This window comes from Anoplopoma fimbria, chromosome 8, assembly GCF_027596085.1.
Source record: "Anoplopoma fimbria isolate UVic2021 breed Golden Eagle Sablefish chromosome 8, Afim_UVic_2022, whole genome shotgun sequence".
NCBI lineage: Eukaryota > Metazoa > Chordata > Actinopteri > Perciformes > Anoplopomatidae > Anoplopoma > Anoplopoma fimbria.
Genome location: NC_072456.1, coordinates 1,398,643 through 1,424,000, shown reverse-complemented (window position 1 = coordinate 1,424,000; position 25,358 = coordinate 1,398,643). Strand labels below are relative to the sequence as shown.

Genomic DNA, 25,358 nt, shown 5'->3' with positions numbered 1-25,358 from the left:
GGGATTCTGGTAACATTTTGCAATATAAATATGAATTAGCTGTGAGTACTTTCTAGTATATATATATATATATATATATATATATATATATATATATATATATTTCCATGTCATATTATTCTCAAATTACTTATTAATCATTTTAAATTGCTGTCTTCAAAAGTTAATTATTTGTGCCTGGAATTGCCTTTTTAGCCACCAGCAGTCAGAAGCAGTATAGGTTTGTCAAACTTAATATTCACTTTTCATGTTTAAAAAGGGAAAAATATCTGGACCAATAACACAACTTTTATACACGTCCTTCAGTCAACCGACTAACTTAAGTTTAACAAATCAACAGTTCTGGTTTATTAAACTGTATATGTAAATACTATAATAATACAGGCTGTGTTTTTCTCTTAACGAGGCCCCAACCCACTTTCAGTTCAGTCTTGGTGTCCAGAGTTCTCCACAACATATCAGTCACATGCAAATTGGTTTCAGTTCACTACAATCATATCAGTATTTACTTTTGCCTGTGCCACCCCAACAACATCGTCATCTAGTATCGCTTAACACAGCCTGGCTGAGACACACTAGAGGACATCGTTCAACCTGTAAATGTGCCTAAAAGAAACTTTGACTGGTTAATATATCAAGAGGTGCTAATAAACCAACAACTTACAAGCATTCATTTTTGTAGTGTCAAGCTTACATCAATGCCTTATTACAGGGTGTTTCTATACATCATATCCTACATAAAAACAGTGTAATGCTCAATGTTACCTTGACATTTTTGCAATGTAATAGGAGGAAATATTTGCATGTCTGAGTATCCTGCCTGGTATTGCAACATCCCAGCCCATCCCAACACATTCTGGTTTCCCACCATCAGGATATGAGTCAACCAAGAAGCTGTAAACACCACGCAGTGTGCTATATGTACATGTTTTTGTCAACCGTCAAAACACAAGACAGAATGTTGAATTTCAGAATATTAAGAAACATGAATGGCAGCAAGCGTTAGGATATTCAGGAAAGGACAGCTCTTTTAAAACCCCTGAATATTTCTCCAAAACATTAAATATTCATGACTGATAAAGGCAATAATGTGGATAGCTTAGTTAAGCTTAGCACGAAGACTTCCTGGTTCTGTACTAAGGTAACAAGTTCTTCCTATCAGTACTTCTAAAGTTCACATACATTTTATATCTCATTTGTTTAATCCACTCCAAAAACGAAATGTAAAACAAAATTTTGCCAACAATTCGCCGTTTACTAGCCAAGCCAGACTCCAGGACGTTGCTGGACCCAGACAAGATATAGTTAGGCACATAATCTGCCGTAACACTCTGAATTAGTTTTAAAAGTCTCAAAGTTTTTGTTCAGATATAACAGATGAGATATAACTTAAATAGTCTTTATAATTGCTGTTAGGAGGATTTTGTTACATTCGTACATAACCAAAATGGTAAATGGTAATGGAAAAACTATTTCTTTAAGAGTCTCAAAACTCAGCTATTAAACTGCTTCATCCGGACTGTGTGGGTGTGGGTATTACTGAATCTTGACTGGTGCACAGAAGTACGTGACGCCTCATTATTTGTCTGATTCAAAACAATGAACTCAGACGATAAAACAAATACACAACTCTTACATGTGAAACCACTATAACTGTTGTGACTTTGGAAGAAAATAGCGTGTCCATATTAGAACCCCACCGCTCATATGGAGAAGCTGATTGAGAAAATAGGTTTTCAGGGATTTAACACTTGATTAATTGAATTCAAAACAGCTTCTACCAATGACAATTTGAGTAAGTAGGCTGCCGAAAAAAACCATAAGCAGCAGCTGTGCACGTTTTTGACAAACACCGTTTTAAAAACATTGAAGGGACCACACCATGGTCACCTTTTACTGACCAGAATTAACAAGCAACACTAATCTTTTTTTTTTTTACTAATATGCTCCACCCCACTTCTCCTGTACATAACTGGGCTGTGTGCAAACAAGCGGGGTCACTGGTGAAGTATTTCTTGACTTCACACCTGCCGATATCATATTCAAACACACAGCCGCAGTGCAGAGGAGAGGTCGTTGGCTTTTAAATCCAGATTGGGGTTTTTGTTCAGCAGCAGCAGAGTAAAGACAGCACCATGGTGGCCACTGTCTGTCAGGTGATGGGCTTCCTTCTCAGTTTGTTAGGGGTGGCGGGAATAATTGCGGCGACTGGGATGGACCAGTGGGCGACGGAAGACCTCTACGACAACCCTGTGACTGCCATTTTCTCGTACTCTGGCCTGTGGAACTCGTGCGTCAGGCAGAGCTCTGGCTTCACAGAGTGCCGACCGTACTTCACCATTCTGGGACTGCCAGGTACGCTTTTATTTATATGAGCAACAAAGACCCAACAAGGACGGAAATACTTCAAGGAACAAAAAAACATAAAAAATAAATAAGAAATGTTAATGTTTTGTTGGTTGACACCAGAAAATCCCCAAATTTAACTTTATATCCAGGTTTTACAGAACCTAAAGTAAACAGGTCAATATGGCTATGATGTTACTTATTGGGGTTGTATAAGAATATTGGGCGAAAATGTTTATTTATAAAATGTATTTATAAAAAAAATGAAGGCACCAAGAGAAATAATATATCGAACCATTTCTGTCAAGTGTTTCCTGAGAATGATGAGAAAATGATGGTGATGGCTCAAAACCACACCCTTTGTAAATAAGGGGTGGAAATTATCATCGCCACCGTTTACCCGAAACCGGGACAAAAAATGAGGTAAACATCTGATAAGACCTGTTCCTTGTTGAAGCGTACATAAAGATAAGCAGGAGCTCACACACTGCCATTTCACGACTCCATGACATTGGTTGTTACTTTGTTTGAGCGGGACATCTAAGATGGCGGCCTCGATTATTCAGTTAGCAGGCTTCATGCTGTCCGCATTGGGGCAATTCTTGATTACAGCTGCAACGGCAATGGACATGTGGAGCTTGCAGGATCGATCTTTTACAGTTGTGACAAATGTTTACACCTATTCTGGGTTGTGGAACTCGTGTGTAGGGACGGCATACGGCACAACGCAGTGCAGGCCTTACTTTACCATCCTGGGACTGCCAGGTAAGAGAATTACACTCAGAGAGAAGAAGACATTTATCAAACGTTTCTCCACATGGTGGATTAAGGAGAACATTTTCCAAAAGGACCCTGGAAAGTACTTTAGAATATTCAGGAGGTTTTAGGGCAGATTTTCTCCATTTCCCAGCTGCATAAAAATGCAGCGGGCTGCAGAAAAGATGGTGTCTCTCCGGAATCAAATGGAAATTTGATGAGACATCCAAAGCTTAGCTGAGCAAGCACAAGCTTTACCGGAGTGTCACACAATGTAAAGTACATTTCCACAATCTGTACTTAACAGCTGAATGTAGTGTAGAGCATATTGTACATAAGGTCTTAAAGGCTTAAGTCTGGAATAATACAGGTACAATATCTCAGGCCATTGAAAGATGACATTTGGGTCAATATGTTTCACTTGTGGTGCCTTGATTTATGAGTTTTTATATTGCTGCTGCTGAAAAAAAATCTTTCTTAATTTACTTTTTACTTTCAATTGATCTTTATTGTAAACAAATGCCAAAAGTGGTAAGCTCTCTAAGTGTCTTTTTAAGTATATTATTGATATTCTTGTGCATTTGTGAAACGTAAAAAAAAAGAAGACATTTCAGGAGATTTTGTCCCAACACTTTCACAAGTTCATAAGGAGCAAACTAAAGACCTTTGGTGTACCCCCTTAAGTTACTTACTTTTCATTTTTTGTATATGTGTTTGTATGTGTAAGGAGTTTCTACCTTAATGTTGTATTATCCTGTAAATCACCCTGGATTGCCTTTGTATGAAATTGTGCAAGGCAAATACAGTTTGAACTTGAGCAATTTAAGAACTCAGTAATGCTTTCATATTAAGAAAACAAAGTTCCATAACAGGAACAGAAATGTTAATGATAACAAACAATTTGAGTTATTGTATATTTTATATAGAGGATCATCATAACTCCTATGTAAGCAGCATTTTGTGTTTTGTACCCGGTCGTGATACCGATAATTTTAACAACTTTTCATCCTGTTGGGAAGTTTTGTAACTACTCCTAATTTATTTATTGATCATGTGTCTGAATGAAAAATCTTACCTTCAAAGTAATTAATAAAAAATAAAAAAATATAGTGAATTAAGGATATTTTCCATAAAGCATAATTGAAGTACCTCAAAATTGTACGTTACTTGAGTGAATGTGTACTTGTGTTATTATGCTGTTTAGGCTCTTAGGCAAATCCATTATATGGCTAAATAATGTGCTGAGGAATGTTCTGAGCGGTGTAACTTTGACTTTCAGCTCTGCTCCAGGCCGTGAGGGCCCTGATGATCGTTGGTATTGTCCTCGGAGCCATCGGCTGCATGATCGCCATATTTTCCATGAAGTGCTTGAAAATGGGGAACATGGAGGACAGCATCAAAGCCACAATGACTCTCGCATCTGGGATCATGTTTCTTCTCTCAGGTGGAGTCGCGTTTACAGTGTCTCGTTCTGTTATTACAACGATACCATTCTGCACTAACCCCATTGTTTGTTAATGGTGTGTAGGGGTTTGTGGCATTGCTGGGGTGTCGGCCTTTGCTAATTTGATTGTGCAAAGTTTCCGGTTCACAACGTATAGCGATGGCGGGTACGGCATGATGGGAGGGGGTATCGGTGGACTTTCAGGATCTCTGACTCCGAGGTAAACGTCGAATTAAGAAGACGGTTTTATCTGCTACAGCACTTTAGGCTTTACTCACCAATGTTTTCTTTCAGGTATACTTTTGGCCCTGCTCTTTTCGTGGGGTGGATCGGCGCAGCCATCTTGGTCATTGGAGGCGTCATGATGTGTCTGGCCTGCCGTGGAATGTCCCCGGATAGAAATCAACGGTACGTTGCATCATCTGTGTGATTTTCGGACCTTTAACGGAACCTTTAACGGCGGCAACTTTGACAGAAGTTCTGTCTTCCTGTGCAGAAAAAGTAGCAAGGATAGGTAAACTACTAGATACAGGAGAGATCCAACAGAAGTGTCTAGTAAGCAGGTGCTACATGCAAAATACTAAAGCAGATTGTATGTTTGCGGCTGTTAAATGAAGTCTTGGCTTCTGACAACGCTGAACAATACAAAGCAACCCTGGATATATTCTGTTCCGCTGTGGGGCAGTAAAAAATAAATAAAAATCTTGTTCCTTTGAGAGACAAGGACACATACTCAGCAAAATGTAAATGCAAGTCATTTGGTATGTGTGTATGTTTTTTTCTCTGCATATATAATAAAGAGATGCAAATGTTTATAAGGCTGCTTGCAAAACAATACGCTGAACTCCTTATATTCTTCTCCTGGTCACACTTTTCCTTGTAAATATGTTTTTTTCCTATAATATCCTATTTTTATATTCATGAGTGGTGGGATACTCAGAGACTAATGAGGATTGAGGGAGCAAGTGTGAGTCAGGATGTTATAATTCACTCCAGCAGCTTAAAAGACGTCAAACTAGACTTTGTATTCTTGTCTGTCTTTTATTTAAAGTTGCTTGCACTCTGATATTCTTCAGGTACGACGGGATGGCTTACAAAACCGCCTCTCAACCCACTATCTACAAGACCGACCCCAGACCCCGTCCAGCCCGCAATGAGTCCTACATGGCCCACAGTGTGGAGGGAAGGATGTCCAACCAGAGATTTGACTATGTGTAGAATCATTTCACTCTTATACATACCTCTCTTTTATATTCTGCTGCTCTGTGATGATGTTTTTCTTTAGTTTTGGCCCACACTCATGGGAAGAGTGGTTATTTTCTTATTTCTCTTTACTTTAATTTGGCTGAATTGGAAAAATTTATGGTAGTTTGTTTTTATAATTTTTATCATATAATCCTAATTATCAAATGCTGTTTTGTTAAGTTGTGATTTCTTTTGTGAAATAAAACAAAAACAAAAAACGTGATTGCTTTTTTGTAAAAATCCAAAATTTCCCACCTCAACGTGTAACACAAAATAAAGATATTGATAAACTAAACCCGGAAACTTGCGCACCAGCTATTTGTAGCCTATTGTAAGTTCAAACTTGCCTCGTGTTAAGTAAGTGGAGATTTATGCATCGCAACCTGCAAACACAAACTATTAATCATTTAGAAATTCGTTGTTATTTAAAAATAACACCCAGTAAATGCCGGCTGTCAAAGTAACGTTAGTTTGCTAATATAGTGCCTGTTTAAAATGGAGAGGAAAAGAGATGATAATATGGTCAATATCTTATCTGAAACGTGAATGCTGCGTTGTTATGATGTAAACTTTTGTGAAATTACATTTTGTAAAAATGAGCCAAGCGTAGCTCAAATTCCAAAACATTATGTCAATACCGTTAGCTTAAATGATCACATAACGTTGGTTAGGTTAGCTTAATCAGATACAAGCATACGTCTCCATGTATTTCACCATGCATGTGTATATAAATGAAACTTAGTCATACCTACAGTAACAAAGGATTGTCTGGTTATTTTTGATGTAACTTTTGGCCCCCTTTTATCATTTCTGTTTTATGCTAGAGTTTCATTAGAGATAGCTGATTGGTTTTGATTGGGCAGCTCTACGGATGTTTAGCAATTGAATTACACATTGCTAAAGTCTTGACTAGCTAGGACATTTCTTTAGTTTTAATTATGCCAATTTACTAAATCGATAATTTGAAACTAGCTAGAGCTTTACAAGCAACTTCACGTGTGTAACACGTATTTATAGGTGCGATTGCACAATCAAAGTCACATTTCTAAAATAAAAATAATATAACCATGTGAGGACATGCATACACTGACTGTTCCACAGTCAAAGATTTACCACTGCACATTTTAAATATGTGGTAAAATGTTTATGCATGAGCAAATTGTCGGCAAAAATAAGATTATACCTGCTGCTCACCAGAAAAAGTATTTTTTATCTGTACCTATCCTGTCATAAAAGAGAGCATCAAAACATCTGAAAGGAACAATCCTATTGATTATTGTGTTGTTGTTTATCCCATTAGTGTTATCAATAGAAAATGCAGTGGTCATCAGTTTATCCATGGTAGTTACCTGTTATCTCAAACCCTCCAGCACCATATGATGGATAAAATAATTGTTTTTTATTCTAATTGAATAGAATAAATGGTTCCCCTCAGATAGACAGCGCATGTTTGATGTAAGCCTTGTTCATCGGTCAGACGCTGTGCGCTGCATGTTTCTCAACTGGTCTTTGATACCAAGGCAACACACTCTGTGTTACTCCTTTGGGATATGTCTATATTTCCCAGGGAATGAGTTGAAAAGGGGTTTTAGATGAGTTGCATGAAATCCCATTTCTTGATAATACAATTAATGGATTATAAGTAGGTGGTAGCATTTAATTACAGTTAAAGTGAGTTATTCATTGTTTTTTTTAATTGAATTTAGTAATGGCTCTGCATTAAGACAATGTGACAAAACCTTTTTTCAAGCTCCTTTTCTACTTAGTCTTTTTCCATGTCAGAGGAATATCTCCACTATGGCTCATGGACAGAGAGTTCGGGTGAGGGCAGACTGGGAATTGTTGTAACGCTTCTGTTCAAGGTCTTGAGATATTTAGATTGTTGAAAATTTCATACAAAGTATTTGATTATAACTACATGGACATAAGCTGTTCCAGGTGGGATGGATACATTATTAAGCACAGGCCTTTAGAAGCCCAGACTAAAACTTAGTTGGCAAGAGGATTTTAATGGCGAATTGATGGTTAATTCTCTTCATCAACCTCACCAATCACTTGGAATTTTTCTTAAACCTTAACCTGTTATTAAATACATTTATTTTATGGTAATGTCACACAGCTCTTCAGGTATCGACTTAAAACTTAAAAATACAAAAGATGATGAGAAATTTGACTTCTTTAAAAATGTTTTAACACCTTAACCATTCCTAGTCACCCAGAGATGTGTGATTTCTATTCTAGTAGTTTAAAAAATGTATGTAAGATGGTGCTAAAAAGAGATCCACCTAAATGATATGTACTAATTGCAGACACATGTTGCACTGATCCGTCTTATATTTTGCCGCCATGAAGATTTAGTTTAAATAAGTTTGCTGTTATTGTTCAGATGAAAATCACTTTTTCTTGGGAAGGTTTTTGGTTATGTTGGACCATGTGGAGCCAACTAATATAACTTCATCCTTGGAACTCTGGCACCACCTAATGGTTGAGATGTGCATCACTGCTCTGGTAGTGTTGGTTGAGAGTCCAGATGGCCTGTTTCTTCTTTTTCCTATTCTCTTTTCACCTGCTTTGACTTTGTGTTGTGACATATGCATTATGCAGATAGAGAAGAATCTTTGTACTCCAACAAAATATTTTAAAGTTTTAGTTTTTTTATGTTCTTGCCTTAACTTGGTAGCTGACAATCACCGCCACTTAACACCAAGACCCCAAATAATTTGCCACAGATTTCTCACATTCAGACCATAGACTTGAGGTAACTTGATATGAGATTATGACAAGATAATAATTTAAAACTTTACATGAAAAGTGTTGGGAAACCTGTAAATTACAAGTTGCAAATCAGCTGTAAATAGCTCAAAACATCTCAGATATTATTATCAGTTAAGTCAAAATGCACAGGAATTTGCACTGAATTAATAATTATTATGAATCTCTCAGTTCTTACAGTATCTCCAGTAGCAAGGGACAAGTTAAAGTGACGCAGGATTAGAGTGGAGCTACAGTTATAGGTGCTGTTTTCAATGGAAAATTACTGGAGCTCAGAACAGACCCTGAAGGTAGGTAGTGAAACAATGAAGCCGTGCGGCTGTGGGTGGATACCAGGACACGCCGCATCAAGCTTAGCCACATTAATCTCATCAGTAACAATATACACATTAAAGAGCATCGGATGAGCAAGAAATACAGTTTAATCATAATTCAAAACTTTCTTGGTCATAAACGAAGCAAATCGGTCGGTGCAATAGTCAGTCTTGGACACAGCCCAACTATATTTTCCATTCAGGTCTGCAGGTTTTTAGACGAAAGGTCTAACATTCTACACTAGAGAATCTAATGTCGAATCTCGTTTGACCAGGGACTGAAAGAAAGACTGACTACTAGCTGCTTATTTATTGTGCACAAAATTGGAATATTTCCTCACCATGTGTTAGATGGCTTGATATGTATCAAAAGGGGAAATGAGACAATGTTTGTCCATGTTGCACAACGCCGCATTTGGCCTACACTTTGCATATTTAATCTTTTATATTGTGTGTTAATGTGCGTTTTACATTCTTGACTGATTTGTAGACTTGACACTCTGTTGTCTAGGATTAGGCTTCAATTGTGTAAGTACGATGGTCAGGGCTGAAGAAAGTTCCAGGGAGATGATGCCTTTAGTCCACTGAGTGATATGAAGCATGTGGTTTTGGGACCATCTCATTTCTAACATTTTTCTAGCAGCACAGAAACGGAAGTACCTATGTGGAAAGACTATGGATAAATGATAAGTAATAATAAAAAAATAAAACATTTGGTGTTATAGGAACATATTTAAATTACGTTCAAAAATCTGTTGGGCTGGTACCGGCACCGACTTACACAGGGCTTTCCCATTGTACATACTGTAAGTGAGTTTCCATCTCCTTATGATCTCTTGATACAGTAGGTGAGTAGGTGAGGCTCAAAGGTGGAAATGAAAGGTCATCGTGGGAGTCAAATCCATGGAGAAATTTGGAATGGATTACTTGATGTTGAAAAGAAAATGTCCCATACTCTCTATTGCAGTGGTTCTCAACCTTTGTTCAGTGAGCGCAAAGCGCAAAGCATTTTGGTTGAAAAAAAGATGTAATACACAGCGCTCTGCCATCAGTGTCTGATTTATTAAACTGTCAACACTGAAAATTGCATTGTTGCATTGAATTCATTTTATGAACTTACACTTATATTTTATTGAATATTTATTAAATAACTATTTTTAAAGGATTTTTGAATGGATGCTAATTTTAAATATATATTTTTTAAATCTCACGTACCCCCTGGAGTGCCTTCACGTACCCCCAGGGGTACACGTACCCCCATTTGAGAACCACTGCTCTATTGGGCCTTAGAGCTCAAAGCATGTATGGCCAGAAGAGTGAAATTACTTGCAGTTTCACAGCTAATTTCTTCTTACGTGATCACACTGTCACAACCAATGGCCTCTTGTACTCTTTGACCTCGTTGTGTTCATGAAGCAGAGGCTATCAAAACATGAGATCCCAAAAAAAATAAAAAATAAGAAGAGAACTTTTGGTTACCTGATACATCCCCAATTTTCTGTTGATATTGTGAAGGTACCTCAACACACTTCCCTCCGCACAGTGCATGAGGAAGCACACTTATTTGCTATAGCACATCTGTAATCAGTGGTGTAGATAGCAGAGCAGGCTTCACTTCTTCCTGTTACTGGCCTTTGCTGTCATTAGAGATTCAAGGTTTGGACCAGCTGCTTTATTATAAGATGAGATACTTCACTATGTTACCAGAGTAATGTCAATAAATATGAGGTCCTCTGACATAGTCATGCCTGACCAGGGTGACTTATGGCAAAGACCACTATAAAAGGCCTGTGTTGTCCTTTGTAATCCATCATGTAAAATTCCAGGAACCACACTTGTAATTTATTCCAAGTATGTCATGTTGACCACCAGAGCATGTGATATTTTGACATGAATTTCTTACACAAACATAATTATTTAAGGCTTGGGCATGTTTCACACTACACTGTGGAAAGAGACCTTCAAAGCTGTGACAGTGGTGGGGAAAAACTGAGAACATGTTCAGCATTTTAATAAAATATAGAGATGGAGATGTGAGATAAGATTAATGTGTCAGGGGAGGAATGGAGCTTTAAAAGACTGCTGAGAGCCAGTGACACATCAGAGGGAATAAAAACACACAAAAAAAACAGCTAACACTGCAATATTTGTGCAGAGAATACAACATTAAAAACCTATGTTTTCTATGTTGCTTGTGTGTTTCCCCTTCATATTATAGCTCCCCTTCCCACCACAGAGCTGGAGCTGGACAGTCTGGAGTCAGTGGGTGAGAGGAGGATGAAGGCCAAACTCGGAGCCATCCTGGACAATCCCTCTCACCCTCTCCATGAGGAACTGTGGCAGCTGGGCAGCTCTTTCAGTCATCGGCTGATTCTACCAAAGAGCAGGACGGAGCTTCAGACGCTCATTTGTGCCCACTGCCATCAGACTGTACAACAACAGCGGAGACCACAGTCTGTCAACATGCTGACCAGCCCCCCCCATGTGGATATACTGTACATTTTTTATTTGTATTCTTATTTTTTTATTCTATTTGTATTTTTTTTTATTCTATAATTTTATTTTTATTGTATAATTGTATAGTATTTATTATTGTCTGTGTCTGTGTAGTTGTATAGTATGTGTATTTATTGTCTGTGTAGTTGTATAGTATGTGTATTTATTGTCTGTGTAGTTGTATAGTATGTGTATTTATTGTCTGTGTAGTTGTATAGTATGTGTATTTATTGTCTGTGTAGTTGTATAGTATGTGTATTTATTGTCTGTGTAGTTGTATAGTATGTGTATTTATTGTCTGTGTAGTTGTATAGTATGTGTATTTATTGTCTGTGTAGTTGTATAGTATGTGTATTTATTGTCTGTGTAGTTGTATAGTATGTGTATTTATTGTGTAGTTGTATAGTATAATATGTGTATTTATTGTCTGTGTAGTTGTATAGTATGTGTATTTATTGTCTGTGTAGTTGTATAGTATGTGTATTTATTGTCTGTTTCTGTGTAGTTGAGCTGCTGCAACACTTGAATTTCCCCCATGGGGATCAATAAAGGAATATAATAATATTTAGTTGTCTTTTTTGCCCAGTTTGTATCCATGGTATACACACTCCGGCCAGTAGGTGGCGGTAATTACACTTGTTGCTTTGTGATGCTACAGTGAGAAGCTACCGGTGATGCTACATGCTGCAACAAGCCCCTGTTCACTGCTGGACATAGCTTTGGACTTTGAATGCTGTCAGTGGGGTTAAAAGCAAGCAAGCTTGAATTCAAAATATGGAGGGACTAGTTACTTGTTTTTTTAAAAGATGGCGGTAGCGTGAACTTTGCGTGGCTTTTATAATGCTAGTTAGCGGAGAAGCTAGCTAATGCTAGTTAGCGGAGAAGCTAGCTAATGCTAGTTAGTTTGGCTAACGTTGAGTGCAAACAAACAGCTCAGTGAATCAGCTCCTTTGCTTTTGTTAGCCATTAGCAGTGGGTCCTGGACGGAATGGTTCATCTGGTGGTTTGATGGGGATGTTAAGGATCATGATGCCGGCCAAGTTCCAGCTTTTGGCTGTTTTGGCGTTTGCAGTGGCGATGCTCTTCATGGAGAACCAGATCCAGAAACTGCAAGAGTCGAGAGCCAGACTGGGTACGTTCAGACCGAAACAAAGGTGTCCCGTTCACGTTGTTTGTATGTGTTGTTGTAATAACTGTGTTTGTGAAATAATAGTTATTCATGAGGGAAATGTTTATGGCAAAAGAGCTGAGTTACACTTAGTTAATGCTTTTATCATAGGACGTTAATGATCACTACTTTAAGATAATATTATGAGGAATTAAGTTTGAGCAAAAACAAAATACTTAGTTTTATTAAGTAAAGGTTATTTCTATGACTCTTGGCTTTTACAAAAACATTCTCTCTACATGTGCTTGACCAACAGATTATTTGAGATAGCAATTGTTAGAAATGGCCAAATTACATTACATTACATTACAGTCATTTAGCAGACGCTTTTATCCAAAGCGACTTACAGTCAGTAGTATATTACATATCATTCACCCATTCACACACTGATGACAGGCTACCATCAAGGTGCCACCATCAGACTCTAACTAACATTCATGCAACATCCAGTCCACACCGATGGCCTTCAGGAGCAACTTGGGGTTAAGTGTCTTGCCCAAGGACACATCGACTGCCGAAGCCGGGTATCGAACCACCGACCCTCTGATTGGAGAACTACCTTGCTCTCCACTACGCCACAGCCGCCCCCAAGTCTTCATTATGCAAATTACTGTCTACCACGTATTTTAAACATGAATATATATCTTTTTTCTTCTTCTAACATCATTTAATTTAAAATGAAGCCAGGACATTAAAGAGAATGAGGTCATCTTGTGACATAATTCATGTTGATCGTGCTTCAAAGCTTTATATAACCAGCAAGTTATATTATTAAGTAAATAAGTGCATAATGAAGACTTGGAGAATAAAATAATATATTTTTTTGCCAAAATAATAGATTTTCTGTACTAAAATACATTGTCCTACACCTGACATTCAAAATGCAAAAACTATTCACTCGAGCTCAGACTTGACGCATTTTTAGATGAATATGCAGTTGTAGTACAGTATGTTATTGTAACTGACTTCAAACCATCCATCATCTTCCGTAACCTGCTTATCCAGTTAAGGGTCGCAGGGGTGCTGGAGCCGATCTCAGCTGTCAATGGGTGAAGGCAGGGTACACCTGGACAGGTCTCCAGTCTGTCACAGGGCAGACATATAGAGACAAACAACCATTCACACTCACATCCACACCTACGGGCAATTTAGAGTCTTCAATGCACCTAAGCTGCATGTCTTTGGACTGTGGGAGGAAGCCGGAGAACCCGGAGAGAACCCACGCTGACACGGGGAGAACATGCAAACTCCACACAGAAGGTTGTCCAGCCCGGGAATTGAACCCGGGCCCCTCTTGCTGTGAGGCGACAGTGCTAACCACTACACCACCGTGCAGCGACTTCAAACCAAAAGAATGAATATTTCTTAACACCTGTAGCTTTTCTTCTTAATTTTGAATCCTAGATGGGAACACCAACTTTATAGCAGACAGGTAATGTTTAGGAAAGGAATGTCTCATTTTTGCTAACAGTGAATCCTGCTTCTCCCTTTTAAATGAATATCATAGGTTGACTGCCAGCCAGCATATAACATTGTTATTGATGATTTTATACTTTGTATTGCAATTGCTGCAAAACAAGTTTTTATCTTACTGTGCAGTAATACTTGTTAGAAGTAGTTGATTAAAAGTCTGGTTTTGTATCTTAACACCTGCCATATTGCACCAACCTGACCCGCCAGATGGTGTGATATGTGATTTTGTGACATACCGAGAATCAAGCCACTGTGCAGGGTAAATATTGCACCTCAGTAAAGCTAAACCCACGTTAAGTCGAAGGAGAGCAACTAACTGCCTCTATGTTTACTCTATAATATCATTAAGAAGAGGGAAATTACAAGGGCCAAGAGCAGTATCCCACCATCTGCCTTTCAATGCATGCAACAAACATCCTGCAGACATGTGGCCTCTCCATCCTCATGTTCAGACACCGGAAGTGCCAGCTGGGCAGCATGATGCAGGCACAACATTGAGCGACACACAGCTGATCCAAGAGACCCTGTCAAGGCCATTCCAGTAATTGGCTTTAATTAACATTGCAGTGGAGATGAAAAGTGGGAGAACACACTTTTAATTATGCCTCCTGTCAATATTATCATCAAAAGCTTAATTGCTTGTTTCAGTGTTGTAGCATTTGAAGGGCTTTGTTTCTTTCCTTAATTAACTTTTCCTTAATTAACTTTTCCTTAAACAAGACTTCATTTTAAAACTACTTGTTAATTTGAACAGATGTACCTTTATCTTTTTCTTAATTGCTGTTTTGGTGGCCTCTCAGCTACTGTGTGTGCTGCTAAATGAGAATAATAATAGTCATCAACTAACTTTTTTTCTCATTAAAATCAAGGCAGCAGGGACTGTCAGCCAGTCCTAATCATAAAAATTAAACATCGTGATTCAGTTTTTAAAACGCTTGCCGCAAACAACCGAAAAATGAAATTGGGCTATATTTTACCGTCTTTTCCCAAAGCACACGTGTATGTTAACTGAAGGTAAATATATATATTTTTGTCCCCGCACAGAACGTACTATTGCCAGACACCAGGTGGCTGAAGTGGAGCAGCGTCACAGTGAGGAAGCTGGGCGGGAATCATCGCCAGTGGCAGAGAAAGATGACATGGTCATCATCTACAACAGAGTGCCCAAGACGGCCAGCACCTCCTTCACTAACATCGCCTACGACCTGTGTGGGAAGAATCGCTTCCACGTACTGCACATCAATACCACCAAAAACAATCCCGTCATGTCTCTACAAGACCAGGTAAGACCGTCGACCATTATTGTATTCAGATGCAGCAGTAGTGCAAACTAAAACCAGATACAGGGAGGTCAAAAATACCACTCAAAACATGAACGAATTTATTTAACATGAAATAATTTATTCAAAACAGAGTCAGAATTCATTACATAATTTAAACAATTTTACTTTGACTGCAAATACCACCCTTTTTAAATACAGATTTCCAGCCAATTAAAGCTGCTAGATAAAAACCGACTCTACCCCTCACATGGGCACATTTCTCTCATAATACTAATAATCCTTAATACAACAAAGAGAAGAAGAAAGAAATAAAGACAGAATAGTCCTTTGATGGCATAACAGATGCTCCGCTTATGACAGACCTATGAGCTGTTTGATCATCACAACTGAAATGTGACACTAAAAGTAAGCCATTGTTGTGGCCTGTTGAGTCTTACTGGTTGTAACATGAAAACATTTTCACACAAATATGCTTGGAAAAATATAATGAGGCTTTGAGCCCTGCTCTGTTTACATATGACCTCACATCTGTGCAATGTATAACTTCAGCAGTGGTGTTTTTTGGTTAAGTCTCAGACTGTAGATTTTATTTCTGTATGATCTGAATACCATCTGCTTATCGTTTAGATCTCTCAGTGAGTTTTGTAGAAGAACATGCAGGATAAAAGGAGGGCAGTTTAATAGTGCTGCGTTTTTTCTACATTATAAATGGTACAATTTCGTTTAAGGTTTCATGATCTGCACAAAAAACAATTATATCATCTTTCACTGAACAACGGGTTTTCAGTATTTGATTACAGATGGATGGATAGATAGTGCAGTCAGACTATAGTCGTCACTGTTTCAGCTCTATGGGTTTGAAATGAAAAATAACTATAGGGTTTTAGTACAGACTTTCAGCTAAACAGCCAATGGACAGTGTGGAAAATGTAGCCTTTTTCCTGCATTGTCACCCAATTTTAGGCGACAGGAAGTAGTGGTGTTGTATTCTACCCAACTATAACATGGATATTTAAGAAAATGCAATAATCATTTTAATAATACGCATATGATAATATTGTGTATATAATCCAGAGCCTCTTACACGATTTGATGTATACAGCAGACGGCAACCTTCGTGTCTGAAAAGTGAAGCCATTGTGGAAGTTCCTTAAACCTGCATTCTCTCTAATGGCCATCAGGGGGCGACTGCTCTGTTTGCAAAAAAAGTCTGTATAGAAGTCTATGAGAAAATGACTCTTTTTCTCTCTTGATTTATTTCCTTGGTAAAAATGGTAAACATGAGTTTATGGTCTCAATCGCTAGTTCAAGTCCTGTCCAATACATAATCCTTTAAATTTTCTAAATTATGGTCCCATTTGGGTAAATTACACCATAAAGCAGAGTATTCTTTAGCTGCCTTGTGATTGACAGGTCGCTACCAAGGCATTGTCTGGTCACTGCTGTGACCTTTCCGGTTCTTGTCTGAAAAGAGATCCCCTGCGATTACGTAGTAAACTGTGGCTGACACGTAATGTGACTATGGCACCATATGTAGAAATCAGTTGCAATGGTTTACCTATCCACCAGGTGGAGCAATAATTATTGAAGCAGGAATGTTTTACTGCCCCTAAAATCAGCTGTTCTTATCAGCTTTCATTTGTATAAGGGATGTGCGTCCCACACAGAGCCTACTTTAAATGTGTTTTTTTTTCATATCAGGAGCACATCATGATGACCAGGTCATGAAAATACTATGCTGAGATGGAGTCTTTTTATGCATTAAATATTGAGACGGCTGAAGGAGACTCACCTCTAGCTACTGATTATACTGTCTATTCTGTCCATGAAAGCAATAGCCTACAGGAGGGAAATTAATAATATACAGCAGGAAAAAAATGTGTGTGGCCCTCATCTATATCTATCTATATATAATATGTATATTGTTATGTTTAATAGGATACTTTTATAATGAAAGGAAAGTTATAGAGTCTGGGGATGTCCTCCCGGGGCAACAAGGACCAGATTGTGGTTGCTGTTAGGTGTATTATTTTTAAAAAGCTTTTATTGAGGTTTTTGAATGAAGCTTTGCATGTCTGTCAATAAAGTTGCAATACCTTCCTTTGTGCGGGTGCGTCAGCAAGTTGGAGAGCAAAATGTTTTCGACCGCTGGGAAAATGTTGTCTTCGAAAGGCGACATGCCAACTAATATGGATTGAAGCAGGATATTTCGTTAGATAAAAACATGTTTTTAATTTGGGAAAAGAATGATCTATGTTTTTTCAATATATTTTGAGTTATGGATCTGAAATGTCAAGCCTTTAACCTGATAGTTATTATCATAGTTATAGCTTCAGTTGAAGTCCAATGTGCTGGGTGACCTGTAAGTATATATTCTGCGCATGTTTGATAAAAGCCCTAGAGAATATGTATGGCATCAACACGTATTACAGCCTGTTACTCTGGGTGCATTCATATTGCTGTAAGTGCAGCTTAGGACACATCGTGTAAATGCCTCAAAGCTATGCTGGTGTTATTTTTGGCTTGCTAGTGCCAAGGTATTATCCCGTCTGCCATCTCACATCAGGCTGCCCCCCCTCTATCGCACAAACAGCCTGTTTCCCCTGCACATGATAAAACAGAGACGAGGGGTAAGAATCCGTCTGCTGGAACATCAGAGCCCAACTGATTTTGCTAAAGAAACATTCAAACTTGTATCCAATAATAGCATTTAGCTCAGCCCAAACTGGTCAATGTGTTTGACCAAGTCATATTTTTATGCAGAGTGTGTGTCAAAGATAACAGTAATAAATGGTGGTGGTGTAGGAAAGCAATTCAGAGACAAACAGAAATTGGTGCTGTTTGATGTTCACTGATTAAATTGGTACTTGTTCTAGTCATATTTATGTGAGACCTCATGCAGCGTGTGTTGATGTAAGAATTACAGCATTAGAACATTTTATGAAATGATGTATTGTACTTTTGGTTTTACGCTATAGATCAAAGGTGTAATTTCCACTGTAGACTATGGGGTCATGCTTCCCTCATTTTTCAATATCCTTTTTTGGCCCTAGTCAAGTTCTATAGCTTTGTTCTCTCTGAACATTTTCCTCTTATTGTCCTGCCACCATAATCCAGATAAAAGATGCTTTCAGTCGGAAAGAATGTTGATTTATTCATCTGAGTTGCCTTCCTGCAAATGTTGCCGTGCACTCAGAGCAATAAGGTTACCGGCAGCAGTGAATGGTGCAGTGCTCTGTGTTTTCTAAATCCCCAAGGATTTAAGTTTCAGGCTTCATACAGTCCATCCAACCTTTTTGATGGACATTATTGTATGCAGCTTGAGATGATGACTACAGGCACCACTCAGAGCCGGAAAAGGAGGGCGAAAGGACCTAAGTGTGTCTGCATGTTAATCTATAGTTTCATGAAGTATAGCTAATATTCTCCTGAATAAACAAAATGCAAGAATGCAACATTAAATATAAGGCAGTAAAGTACTCTGCTCTTTGTAGTAAAGGTGCAATGCAGCGATATTTATGATAAACATAAACTGTATATATGAAGTGGACATAGTCAATTCAACCACTGGTTCGTGGACTAAGGTTTTGAAGCCTCATGTTCAGCATTGTGGCAGTCGCCATCTTGTTTTTTTGCAACCAGAAATGACACGAGATGCGGCGTTAGTACAACCAAACACTGAACAAAGACTCTTAGGGCAACGAAAATGTTAAAATTATCTTTCATATACAGAAAACACAGTTAAAGGGTTAAAGTTCTAAGATGCCGTGGTTGAGACCTGTCAATCACAAGGTAGCCACGCCCTAAACTCTACCCTGCTTTGTGGTCTATTTGACTCTAAAGTGGAACAAAGTTTACTAAATGAACATCATGCTGTGTTGAAGAAGACTTGAAACTAGAGATTGAGACCATAAACTCATGTTTACAATGTTTACTGAGGGAATAAATCAAGAGAGAAGTAGAGTCATTTTCTCATAGACTTCTATACAACCAGAGGAGTCGCCCCCTGATGGCCATCAGAGAGAATGCAAGTTTAAGGCATTTTTGCATTGGCTTCACTTTTTAGAACCGAAGGTTGCTGAATGATCAAATAATATCAGCAGCCTGTTGCAGCAGTCGAGCACAGGTTTTAATTGAGAAGTTGAAATCTCAAATTAACACTGCTGAACTAACTCGTGGCATTGCACAGTTGCACCTGCTGTACTTTCTTTACAACCTACTAACTAAGTCAACCGTAAGCAAATATTTTTTTTGCAGAAAGTAACATTTCACATCAGCATCATTTAGATAAAATGAATGAAAGTAGGACACCTAACTACAATCGCATGCTGAAATAAAACGGAGAAACTGATAAAAGAACAAGGAGAAGCAATGGATGCTTTCACCTGTGAATTAGCTAACACATGATACAATGTGTTAGTCATTTACCTTATTTTTGGGTAGAAGAACATTTAATTAATTAACTCCTCGTACTTCTTAACACAGGAAGTCCGTGACCCATTCAGTCAGCTGATAAGCTTCTTTTTGAAGCCGTCTTCTTAACACAACAGCCTCTTATTGGGAGTCCATGTGATTTCCATGTAATAAATTCTCACTAAAACCATCTTACAATGTCAACTGCAAAGACTGATTACATCCTTTTAAATTTGAAAAAGAGTACATGTCTTTTGAGAAGAATAACAAGTGTATTAGTCTTCAGCAAAGCATTCCATTTTCACTTCTCTGTCCCACTGTTTTTTTCTCTGTTGTTGCTGTGTTTTTCCATTTGCTGGAGTTTCCCTGCTGCTCCATGATTAGTTTCCATTATCTTTGGCTACAGGTGCGCTTTGTCAAGAATGTCACCTCATGGAGAGAGATGAAGCCCGGCTTCTACCACGGCCATGTAGCTTATCTGGACTTCTCAAAGTAAAGCCCTTCATTTCCTGTAATACCATTAATATCCAGATGCGTTACAGACAGTTAGCAGAGCAGATAAAGGGAGGTCATGTATTGATTGCTAACGTGTGCTCTAGCGTTGATTAATAGCATTGTTGTCCTTATCTCCCCTGGCACTATCGTTTCAGTGATCACAGGTAATTATCCTAATGGTGTAAGTGTTCTTCAGAGAGAGAGAGCGCCTGTTAACTTGCACTCTCAGTTCCCTCCCTGATGCTGCCACCCGTTTCACTGATGAATAAGCTGTTTCTATAGTGCAATCAACACAATTAATTAGACGGCAGCTTCATGTTCGGATGTCTGTTGGACTTGAAACTAATCCTCAAGTGTCTGTTCAATGCAAATTAAATATGTTAACCCCTTTCGTTTTTATTTAGATATGGAGCGAAGGGTAAGCCCATGTACATAAATGTGGTGAGGGACCCCATAGAGCGCCTGGTATCATACTACTACTTCCTACGTTTTGGAGACGACTACAGACCTGGTCTACGACGAAGGAAACAAGGAGACAAAAAGGTATTTTTTAAATAAATAATTTTGGTCAATGCCTATTGTTTGCCCGTACAGAAATGTGTGACAGTGTCTCTGTTGTCTTTCAGACCTTTGATGAGTGTGTGTCATCAGGCGGGTCTGACTGTGCACCTGAGAAACTCTGGCTTCAGATCCCCTTTTTCTGCGGCCACCATTCAGAGTGCTGGTGAGTGGGCTGCATCTGCCACATCACAAACAGAACACAGTCGGTGGAAATGAGTACAGGACGCCAGTTTGTTTTTTGTTTGGGAGAGTTTTGCCACTCACCTGAAGCATTGAGAAGAGGGGATGTAAAAATGTCAAAGGGAAAACACATTCTGGCCTTACATCCGCCAAAAAGATCCTTAAATCGACAGTGTGGGAGTGTTTTGGATATAGAAATGTTGTGTGAACCGCAGATTAATTACAGAGTTTAATCATAGTGTGGAAAAAAAGTTCTACTGACGATCGTTTAAGTGAAAATATTTAATCTGTAGATCAGCATTGATGCTTTCTAGTCACAAGTCGTATAGAGATACATTGTGAACAACAAATCCGTGTTTAAATCGGCAGGAGGAGGGCTGGTAACTTTAGTAACGTTGACAGCAACAGCTGTTGTTGTAACACTGGGAGCAGAGCCATTTATTTACATTATGGTGCGTTCAAGCAGTAAAAATTAGTATTAGATGAAAGTCAATTATAACAATATCATGAGGTGTTCACATGACAACTTGTAAAATGTAGATTTGGTGAGAAACTTGAATAAATATAGTTGTTTGAAGGAAATATTTTCACATCAACATAAAATATAGATATTCAAGTGGCAATTATGAACTGTTTAACTCCGTAACGCTAGCTCTAAGCAGCTCGTTAAAACTATTAATGCCAAGGTTTTTTTTAAGAAAGATAAAATCTTTTATTTCCTTATAATTTGAAATGTTGGTTTTATGCAAATAACCACTATAGATGACTTTAACAAAGTAAGAGGAAAGAGTTAGTGACGAAAATTTATATTTTTGTTCATTAGCTATAGGTTTATTAGAAATATTTTGGTTAATAACTGTAAACTCGTGATATTTCCTCTGACAATAATCGTAATATTAAAATGTCATATTGTGTCATCACTAGATACAGCACATTTAGTCTGTATCTTTACGTTCGGCATTAATGTACTGAATAAACAAAGGTGAACCCTGGTAAGACCCTCAACCATGAGCATCTGCATTATACCATATGATTCTGTGAATGTAGTATCAAGATAAGTTTGTGATTATGCTTGGTATAAACTTGTCTAATATAAAACAAAAATATAAAAACAGAACACAATAACTGCCATTGAACTTGCAATTGCAGCATTTCTCTGAAATATTGTCTCTAGATATTTTTCTCAAATATTTTAGCCTACAGCACGTAGTGAAACTTATCATGGAGCATTTAACATCAGAAGTGAATCATTGACTTTTATCTGAACCATTTGCATTGGGGATTTATTAATAACATTTAATCTGATGTGCTGTTCTGTGTGCAGGACTGCAGGCAGTAGATGGGCCCTGGAACAGGCCAAGTACAACCTGGTGAATGAGTACCTGCTGGTTGGAGTAACTGAGGAGCTGGAGGATTTCATCATGATCCTGGAGGCAGCACTGCCACGCTTCTTCAAGGGAGCCACAGAGCTCTACAGAACAGGTAACAAATTTGCACTCAGTGTGCAAGATTTATAGGAATGGCATTTAACAATGTAACGGCCCTGCAACAGAAGAGATCTACACAAGACATATGCCACAGATCAGCACATCGTACATTGTAAATGAAAAGAACATATTCCAACGATGATCTTTATGATATTTAGTTCCAGATTAGTATAATTATTAAAGTGGCCCTATTATGCTTTTCCACTTTTCCCCTCTTCTTTAGTGTGTTATATATATTTTTGTACATGTAAAAGGTCCGTAGAGTGTAAAACCTGAAGTGCACGCCTAGAGTAGGAGGAGTTACCCTCCCCCTCAGAAGCTCCTGAGCTGCCTGAAACGGCTCCATTGATTCTCTCCTTCACTTCCATAACTTTATGAGATCACAATGTTACAGAAGTCACATAAAACTTTCCGGCTAGTTTTGCCCGCCTTCAAACAACATATCAGAGAGACGGAGTGAAAGTTCACATCTACCATGGTGTAGTAATAATGAAAGCAGTCAACCAGGAGGCCCGGGTTCGAAATCCGCTGAGATCTGTCATTTATTTGTCGAGCTTCAGAGGAAGAGTTTTTTGAAATGTGAAACGTTGACCAATCACAACAGAGCGGGCTAGCTGACCAATCAGGGCAGACTTTGCTTTCTGGAGGGAGGAGCAAACGCTACAACTGAGCGTTTCAGAGAGAGGGTGAGAAGAGGTGCTGCAGGACAGCCAGGATGAGAAAAACAAGGAGGATTATGAGCATTAACGCATGTAAACATGTTGTAACTGTAACTTGAGATACAAATATGCACCAGGAAAATAGCATAACAGGGCCTGTTTAAGAGTGTTTAGTACTTTGAGTTTTGTGTTCAGCTCAACAGTTCTTCTAGGTTGTAAAGTCAATGATTGTTTATTTTGAAAATATGGTTAATGGATGATTAATTAGCTATATGTCTTATTTCTTCTTGAAACATTTTTGGTTGAATAGTTTTTCTGTTTGTCGTGTCCACTAGTGAGGTCTCTTGGTAGTGAAATCATCATCATCATGAAGTGAAACATTGATGCTACTGAGCCGTTTTTACCGTAGTAACCCTATGTTGTAAAGACTGACATTAAACCTCCTTCTGTTCCCACAGGAAAGAAGTCCCATCTGCGAAAGACCACGGACAAAAAGCCCCCCACCAAAGAGACAATAGCCAAGCTGCAGCAGTCTGACATCTGGAAGATAGAAAATGAGTTTTACGAGTTTGCACTTGAACAGTTTCAGTTTGCGCGTGCGCATGCCGTCAGGGAAAAAGATGGAGAACTTTACGTCCTGACTCAGAGCTTCTTCTATGAGAAGATCTACCCCAAAGTGAACTAATACTGTTGCCAGATAAAAGAGACAATTAGAAGTCACTTACACTGTGAGGAAGTTTATCAATAATGCTGGTGAATGCTTTTTCTGACCCTGTTACAGTGCAGAAAGTCCCTTTCAGACTGTACAGTGGACTCTCTATGAGGAATGTGTCCAATTTTTTTTTTATTGCGGGAGCAGCTGTTGAGAGAACTTAACATGGATATAAACAGTCAGTCTGAATGGTGAGAAGGAATTTAAACCCAGATCAGGGTGAAATGAGTGCTGGATGTGATAGACCTCAAATCCCAAACACGAGCAGCCTTTGATTTATGCAGTTCTGTGTTTGGATTTAGTTGGAGCGTCAGGATAGAAGCCTCAAACCTCAACTAGTTCACCAAGTTTAAACCATTGTTAAATTCGTTTTTCTGACGGATTAACAGGAGCTGTTGAACTTCATGTGGTATTATTCTTGCACACCACATTTTAGATGCACAAATTCTTTTTTAAATGTTAAAACTGCAACAAATAAAACAAAAAAACAATCAGAGCTACATTTGTACATACTGTGTTAACATGTAGGTAACATGTTTTTGGACCAATTGGTAGCAAAAGAAAAAACATTGGACCATTGCATCCTTTGGTGCGTGACAAGTATTTTTTTTATCCCTCTGAGATGTTCTCAATTTTTAGACATGTTTAACACATCACATCAGTATTTAATCACTGAGAAGGTGACGTGCATCTTTGATATAACTGATAGCTGCTGTTTTATCAGCTGAAATGACCACGGCTGGAGCAGAAGAGAAGAGCTCATGAAAAACAGAAAGAATGTTTTGAGTACAGGGTTCACCAGAGCTTTGATGTGGTCACAGGGACAAAGGTGGAGGTAGAGCTGAAAGTGCCTTTATTACAATGTTATGGACTTTTTTTGGGGGGGGGGTGGTATTAATTTTTCCTGTGATCCCACAATCATGTTTTCTCTTTGTTTGTATTCATATGCATTGCAGTTTGTGTTTGTATTCTGTTTCACACCTCATTTACAATTCAAACATAAATACATAACTGCAACTTTCCTGGCTCATTTCTATCCTTACTGTATTCCCTTCTTGGAGTAGTTTATTATGTCTAATGTGAGTACTTGTGTCTAGATACTGATTAAGAGGAAGTAGCTCGTACCTGCAATACTTATTACGGATTGTGAATTTCCATTCCCTAATTTTATACCCTAGTATGGATAAAGCACATAGACTCTATATGAAGATGATCAAGCTTTAAAAGTCCTGCTTTCTACATTCCCATAGTGCAATTCGATAGCATCTTTATTACATGTTTATTTAGTAGGGACAAATACATAAACATAGAAAATAGCACAACAATTTTCCAATGCAGTGTATTACAGCATTTTTAGGTCACTAGGCAGCAGATTCCATATTTTAGCCCTGAAAAGGATGTCTGGCAAATGGAGGTATTTTGGTACAATACTTTGCAGTCCCCTGCTGTAGTATTCCTAGTGGACCCTACTGCCTGTAAGACCACGTCTATGAAATGTTTGTTCTGCGTCAATATTGATTTTCCAAGTCCTAATACTAAGCACTTATGGCAGAG

The 25,358-nt window shown here is 38.3% G+C and overlaps 2 protein-coding genes across 2 annotated transcripts; both read left to right on the top strand.

Annotated features, from left to right (window-relative positions):
* Window positions 1–2,135: 2,135 nt before the first annotated feature.
* Window positions 2,136–5,764, top strand: LOC129095048 (claudin-18-like). The gene is made up of 5 exons (XM_054603409.1): window positions 2,136–2,355; window positions 4,382–4,546; window positions 4,631–4,766; window positions 4,841–4,954; window positions 5,623–5,764. Exons 1-5 carry the CDS (start codon window positions 2,136–2,138, stop codon window positions 5,762–5,764), a joined length of 777 nt encoding a protein of 258 aa, XP_054459384.1.
* Window positions 5,765–12,027: 6,263 nt separating this feature from the next.
* Window positions 12,028–24,813, top strand: hs2st1b (heparan sulfate 2-O-sulfotransferase 1b). The gene is made up of 7 exons (XM_054602653.1): window positions 12,028–12,505; window positions 15,059–15,297; window positions 20,117–20,202; window positions 20,610–20,748; window positions 20,832–20,929; window positions 22,271–22,428; window positions 23,551–24,813. The coding sequence occupies exons 1-7, from the start codon at window positions 12,382–12,384 to the stop codon at window positions 23,775–23,777; spliced, it is 1,071 nt and encodes a 356-aa protein (XP_054458628.1). The 5' UTR covers window positions 12,028–12,381; the 3' UTR covers window positions 23,778–24,813.
* Window positions 24,814–25,358: the final 545 nt, after the last annotated feature.

Bases quoted from the DNA above. Each gene is read 5' to 3' on its own strand.
- hs2st1b (XM_054602653.1), top strand. From the start codon at position 12,382: ATGGGGATGTTAAGGATCATGATGCCGGCCAAGTTCCAGCTTTTGGCT. The intron at 20,749-20,831 runs GTATTTTTTAAA...GTTGTCTTTCAG, and splicing joins GGAAACAAGGAGACAAAAAG to ACCTTTGATGAGTGTGTGTC. The intron at 22,429-23,550 runs GTAACAAATTTG...CTGTTCCCACAG, and splicing joins CACAGAGCTCTACAGAACAG to GAAAGAAGTCCCATCTGCGA.
- LOC129095048 (XM_054603409.1), top strand. From the start codon at position 2,136: ATGGTGGCCACTGTCTGTCAGGTGATGGGCTTCCTTCTCAGTTTGTTA. The intron at 4,547-4,630 runs GTGGAGTCGCGT...AATGGTGTGTAG, and splicing joins GATCATGTTTCTTCTCTCAG to GGGTTTGTGGCATTGCTGGG. The intron at 4,767-4,840 runs GTAAACGTCGAA...GTTTTCTTTCAG, and splicing joins TCAGGATCTCTGACTCCGAG to GTATACTTTTGGCCCTGCTC.